General features: G+C 43.0%; 1 protein-coding gene across 1 annotated transcript in view; it reads right to left on the bottom strand.

Annotated features, from left to right (window-relative positions):
- Positions 1-6760, bottom strand: part of SLC9A7 (solute carrier family 9, subfamily A (NHE7, cation proton antiporter 7), member 7) — a gene marked incomplete at its 5' end in the record, with an annotated part of 39115 nt that overhangs the window by 18777 nt on the left and 13578 nt on the right. The window contains one exon of the mRNA XM_010084550.1: positions 5547-5700. Coding sequence (XP_010082852.1) covers positions 5547-5700 — 154 coding nt within the window. The remainder of the gene's footprint in view (positions 1-5546; positions 5701-6760) is intronic.

Below are 6760 nucleotides of genomic sequence, written 5' to 3' on the forward strand. Positions count from 1 at the left end.
GCTATGTTGCAGAGCACAAGAACAGAGATAAGGAAGCATCTCCCGTGCTTACTTCCAGACATCCTAAAGAGGAGGCAATCTCTTTCCTACCAAGAGAAAGATCCAGAGGGGTGAGGCTGGAGGTTTGGAGGCTGCACTGCACCTCCATTAAGAGATATTCAACACTGATGATGCGAAACTAGAGACTGGGAAAGAAGGAGGAAGACAGGAGAAACTAGATAGGGAAAGGAGAAAACAGTGCAGAAAGAGATAAGGTGAAAGGAAAAAGCCCACAACAGAGGGCAAGGGACAGCACCTGTGTCTGTGCATTTGCCCTTCAAGGGCAGCAGAGAGCAGCTAGAAGGCAGTGAAGTGAAGGATTGAAGTTGTAGAATAATGGAAACAGGCTGCAAAACAGAACAACGTGACCTCTTATCAGACATCCCCCACCCCAGTCCCAAACATAACACAAGGCTGGATCCCAGCATTAACACTCACCTCCTGCCATCACAGCACACTGAGGCATGCTATTTAATAAATGCACATTTTATCATTGGACCACCCTGAGTAAGATAGAGTATAACCTGAGACTGCCACCAAGCTGTCAGTTTTACCATCCCAGATAGGTAGGTAGTTCACATAGCTCCTATGTGAGAGTTGGCATTTCCAGAGTTCTTTTCCAGTTTGCTCATTTAAAGAGGAAAAAAAAAATCACTTGGTAAAATGCTCTTAAAAAGATTTTATTTGCCAAGATTTAGAAAAAGGTTGCTAGGTATAACTGAAATAACTTCATTAAAATAAACACAAACTTCCTCTTTTGAAGCAGTTTATGAAAGAGAGGAAGGCATTAATCTACATGTTGCTTCACTCAATGTGAAAAGAATCAGCTCAATAACCTCTAATGAAAAATGGAAAAAGTTACTTTGCAATACAAATGCTAGGAGTTCCCTTTTTTTTTTTTCTGCAACAGATAAATGAAATGATAAGTCAGCTACTTTTCTGAAAGGAGGAACTTTGCCAGTGGTTTTGATTTACAGGGCTCTCAAGTTTGACAAAATTGTTAAAACTTCATGCAGGAAATTGTTTCTTTGTTTTAGTCTCAAATGATGAGACCTTATTTTTAATATCCAAGCCATGCTTTAGTTTCTAAGAAGAGAAGACAATCTACTGATAGAAAACCGTAACTGTTTACCACTCACGTGCTTGAACATGTCTCACTGAGAGACAGCCAAGAAAGTCAAACACATGACATCATGGCTTTAGCTCCAGTTCTTGGTGTTAATTTTTAACTTGCTCAGCATCAAGTGGCCGAAACCAAAAGCATCTAAAGATCTCATTATGTTTTCCTTGGATTTTTCTGTTGTGACCTCACCTTCCCAACCAGTTAAGCAGTAAACTAAAGTTAAGTCTCTGCTACAAACCATAGGTCCTCTGCTTAGCTGTACATTTAAGCCTGATCAGTGAACACTGGTACACTGGTAATGTACCCTATCTGTAAAGATACCTGCTCTTCTGGTTACTTGAGACATTCAGAACAGAGCAAGGGGAGGCAGAAGGTATTTTTGTGTATTTTCCTCCTTATACTTCTTTTTACTTTACCAAAACTTAATTTGCATGTTAGCCTCTCCCCCCTTGACCTGCTTTTAATATATTTCACATCATGGGAGAGAAGGGACCACCATAAGTAAAGAACAAAGCATGCATCCCCATTGCCGTGTGATTAATGTTGAGACCAGAGGCACACGCCTCTGCCTTTAAGCCACAGCAAAAGAGTTCTGGATCCTTGCAGAGGCACTGCCCCATGCACACACACAACTGCTTCCCCATGAACATAGTGGTGTCAAGCCAGGCTTAAAGTCTTGGCTGGAGTCAGCTCCCTGGTATTGTTCTACTTTAAATTGTGCGAGCAAAACCTTAAGTAAGAGCCCTTGGTGTTGCTGTCTCTTCTGCCTCTCCTGACCTACCCAGTACGATGGACGTGGACCCACAGTTCCTCGGCTCAGCCCATCGCAGCCCACAGGAACTGTCGAATGGGCCACCCAGAAACCCCACTGATGGGCAGACCCGTACCCACAGGATTACAGCAACGCTGCTTTGCCACGCAATGACCAGGCAAGCTAAACCAGCCCAAAGCGTCAGTCAGCTTGGTGGACTCTTCGGTAGAGTAGGCCCTTGTCTTCTCCCCACCTCCACACTGCAGCAAGGTCAGCTACTTCATGAGGACTTTGTAATGACTGACTGGCTTTCCATCTTTCCTTCCATGAAGGCCAAAGTCAACCAGGACACAAAGGTTGTGAACTTCATATGAGAACGGGCCTTTCAGAAGTCCACAAAAATCCTGACATTTCAGTCTAACACACAAGGCACTAGCTTCCTATGTCCTTTCACGCACTTAGTCTAGGAAGCAAACCATCTTTTTATCTTGTAACCTCTTTTCTGCTAAATAACCCTCTGTGGGAACACTACTTATTTCCAGCCTCTTGAAATCTAACCTAACAAGCAAGTGCCAGGACTCAGAAAGCATCCCAAGCCACCCCAGGGACAAGATCCCTACAGCATGGCCTCAAGACTGCATCAGCACTATACACTGTGCTGCTGAGCGAGGCACTGGGACAGCATTTTCATCTCCTCCTGCATACCTCCTCCCCTGGGTAAAAAGGGACGGAAAAGAGAAAAGCATCATATTGCTGAATTTCAGACGGAAACTAATTTGTCCCTTTCTTAAATCTGTATGGTCAGGCAGGACTTCTTGCTTTTCAGCAACAAGGGCTCTATCACAACAGAGGGTACTTTCCCAGCACCAAGTTTCTAATTGTCCATCAGCTGCACACGGCTGCCACCTCCCGGCACAAATCCGATTTCACGCAGTCTCAAAAAAAGTGCAGTCTCCATCATTAATGGAGCGGTGCCTATCTAAGCAGCTGTAGGCAGACCCTCACAGTTCTCTCAAAATACTTCCTATGTAGAGTTCCCTTTTTCACATTATATCCTTCCCTTAAAAGGAAATTTAACCATTTATTTTCCATCAACCATGCCAAACAAATGACAGTTAAAAAATACTGCTTACTAAGTACTTTTTGAGTAAATCTCAAAAAATCCTCAAAAAATACGTTTCAACACTCAAAACTATGGTTCAGCCATCTGTTTTTTTTAGCAGCTACTCCTCTAGGAATGGTATCATAGCCTTTCCAGGTTCTCTGCCTTGTTGGCCACATTAATGACTTTTGCAAATACAGTCTACCCAAAGGGCAAGCCTGGAATGGATATGGCATTAGCCCTTTCTCCCTTCAGGGGCAATTCATCCACCAGACTTGTGGAGTCTCATTATTGAACTAGATTAGTCCTGCTGAAGGAGTAAGTGCATCTTCTTAGAAGTTTTCACCAACTGATTCCCAGGCTTGATGGGAAAAAAAAAAAAGGAAAATAAAAATAATTTTTAAAAAAGCTGCCACTTCAGAACTAGTTTCTAGTTGGCTAGGAGCTAGGGTCACATACTGGAATTCAGTCCTGTCCTGCTGCTGACAACCATAGGAGTGCTGTAGCACAAGTAATTGTTGACTGCATTCATAAGCTGCCTTCTGATACAGGCAGACTGAATGCAATTTCTCTTAGTTGTTCAGCAGCACATCCTGTCCCTTGCTGGATGACAAGGTCTGAAGGAAATAACCCACTGTGCTCCCTCAACAAAAAAAAAAGGTACAAGCAGCAGGGCAGAAGGCTCAGGATGCCAACACCTATGAGAGAGCTGTTAAAGTCAGTTCTGTTGACCTGGTTGCAGCCACACTTCAGAAGAGGCTTTGGAATCCACTTAAGCAGAGGGTAGACAAAGGATATCCTCACCTCAGCCACTGCAGAGGCTGCAGGCAGACCTTGGCAGGCTTTGCTCAGCCACTGTGAGCAGACTTCAGCGGTGTTCTTACCTGCGTGCTGCTGGCCAGAACTCATCTCCTGCTTCCTTGTACCCCACACCTCAGACAGCCCATGCACGCTGCTGGTTATGCAGACACCGGGCCTGCCCTGCTCAAAGTGTATTAGTGCAGTTGTTCCTTATATACCACCATCGGACAGAAATCCACTTCTGTTGTCAGAGGTGCCAAATAGCCAGCTGCACATGGTACCTATTCCAGTTATCTGGTTAAAGGCATTATACAGCTCTCGTATGGAACAGAAACCAATCAGGCTGGGCTTAGAAGTATCGTTATGGTGTGGTATCTCATGATCATTAATGACACAACTGCACTGGAATAGTTTTTGTTGCTGACTTCACACCAGGTGTTGCATAACCTATTCTTTGCAACTTCTGAGAACCTGACTACATGGAAGTGATGCCTCTTTCTGACGTGCTAGCCAAACATCTGGAACTTGCACTTAAAGACAGTTTTGTTTGGCACCAAAAAAAGGAAACTGATTTCCTAATGTTTGCTGTTAGACAAGCTGAGATACTGTAAATCACTGTGCTGCCTGTCTCAGGCTAGAAGCACACTACCTTCAATGAGAAAAGTTCACATGCATTTCTGGGAGTCCTATCCATCTTTTTTTTTTCTCCTCCAGCCTAGAAAGCACCTGCTACCTATCACCACAAGTAGTTCACTTAAGTTTTCCAAAAGCAGCACCCGTCCCTAAGAATGGTCAGTTCTTCCAAAGACTGAAACTGGTTTCATCTTAGATTGTCTTGTGATAGAGCAGGAAAAAACAATGGAAGACGAATTCTGGTTAGCACAATTAAAAAGCAAGATGAAGTAAGCTTTTGAGTACCAAAAAGCACAAATAATTTACATACGAAAATGCACTGAAAGGTTTCTACAGTGTGTATTGTTTCAATCCCACTCTATTTACCTTTGCTCCTCCCCACTGCCAAAACTTTCACAGAATTATAACATATGTTAAGTCTTTAACAATGATTGACTCATGATTCTTTAACATTTTTGTTGTCAAAGTCTCCTCAAACATGAATGTACTTGCAGCCCTGAAGTACCAAGTACTAGCCAGGATTTACAAATAGCTATAATCATGCTGCTTACCATTTTCATAGGTCTCAAAACAGGAGGAAATACATCCAGAAGACTAGCAAGATCCCATTTATCCCAGTTGTTTAAGTAACATCAGGTTCGTTTGGATCGATATTTAAAGTGCATTTGGTTTAACACCACCCACTAAAAACTCCATTTAATTTGAAAAACAAAACAGAGCCATTACCAGGAGCCAGAAGACAATTATACAATAATGTCTTAGTGTAACAGGAAGAGATATTTATATGGGACTAGATAGGCTAATTCTTTCTTTTCAATATAGGGGCTGCTGTATCAGGCAACACTATTTCACATCCTACTGGGCTGACAAGGACCTAGATACCTACACACAGAGTGCCAGAGACCTCTAGGCTGAATCCCAACAGCATCTTGTACATTTTCTTTATCAGCCTGCAGTAGCACCTTCCTCTATAAAACAATGCTCTAAATACCTAGAACACCTCTAGCAAGCACAAACAAATTCTGTAGGACTACTCCAGATTAGCACTGTTGCCACTTGAAAAGTGATGTTTCCCCAGCGCACAGTTGCATACTGACCTGATGTTCAGCCATGACAGCATAGGAGTTGTACCTCCACCGACAATCCACACAGTGAAAAAGACGATGAGGAGAGTTGTTGAGAACATCATCTGATGCGAGTAGGTAGCAGTATCTCGTATAGCCAGAGCAAATGCCATGGCTCCCCTGAGACCTATGCAAAGAATGAAAGAGTAGAACTTCAGAATTGCAACCGTGCCTATTCACAACACAACATCTTTCCTTGCTCCCTCCCTGCCCCACAGGCACAAAGTGACAGGCAGAAAGCACAGGGCTCTGGCGAGTTTTAATTCCCTCAGTTTCCCTGCTAAACTATGCCCTGGGTGATTTAGAACATAATTTACCCTGGTAGCTTTCTGTAACTTATAGAATCCATAAGTGCTAGAAAAGGTGCAAGTATTTCCAGAAACTAATGGGAAAGAAATGTAGAAACAAACAAGTTGTTGACAACAGCAAAACATACTATGGAAATCAAGCAGCTCCCCGAGTCCAAATAAAAATACACTTTTCCAGTTGATTCCATAACTGAAGCACGAGTTCTTGATATGAAATTGGTAACAACAGGAAAAATAATCCAGTTAATAACATGTTCACAGGCAGACTATATTCCCCCCCACCTCCTATGATGAAACTCCATTAGCAAGGAGAAGCCATGGCATTTGGCCATCTGCAGGCTTCTTTAGTAGGGGAATCACAGAATCACAGGATGGTTAGGGTTGGAAGGGACCACTAGAGGTCATCTGTTCCAATTCCTCTGCTGCAGTAAAAAGTGTTTTGTGATGTTCAGAGGGAACCTCCTGTGTTTCAGTTTGTGCTCATTGCCTCTGGTCTTGTCACTGGGCACCACTGGAAATAGCCTGGCTCCAACTTCTTTACACCCTCTTGTGTACAGAGGCATCCCTGGCACTTCTTGAGGATGCACATGTTTAGACACACAGACACACAGTGATTTACTTTAAATTACAAACTTAGTTATCTGTGTGACAGAAATCGTAAAGGAATTTAAGTCAAATACCTTGCTTTCTCCAACTAAGTGGGAGAGGACACCCATAAATACACCTCGATTTTCTCAGCAGATATCTGTTTCTGCACAATGTGTACATCATCTCAGCTAGAAATAGCCTTCTGGAAGAGATATATCCCAATTCCCCTGTCCCCTTCAGACGCACTTCAAATGGCAATACTCTATTCCCAATATGAGATGACCGCTTGCT

The sequence above is a fragment of the Pterocles gutturalis genome, unplaced genomic scaffold (assembly GCF_000699245.1).
Source record: "Pterocles gutturalis isolate BGI_N339 unplaced genomic scaffold, ASM69924v1 scaffold1810, whole genome shotgun sequence".
NCBI lineage: Eukaryota > Metazoa > Chordata > Aves > Pterocliformes > Pteroclidae > Pterocles > Pterocles gutturalis.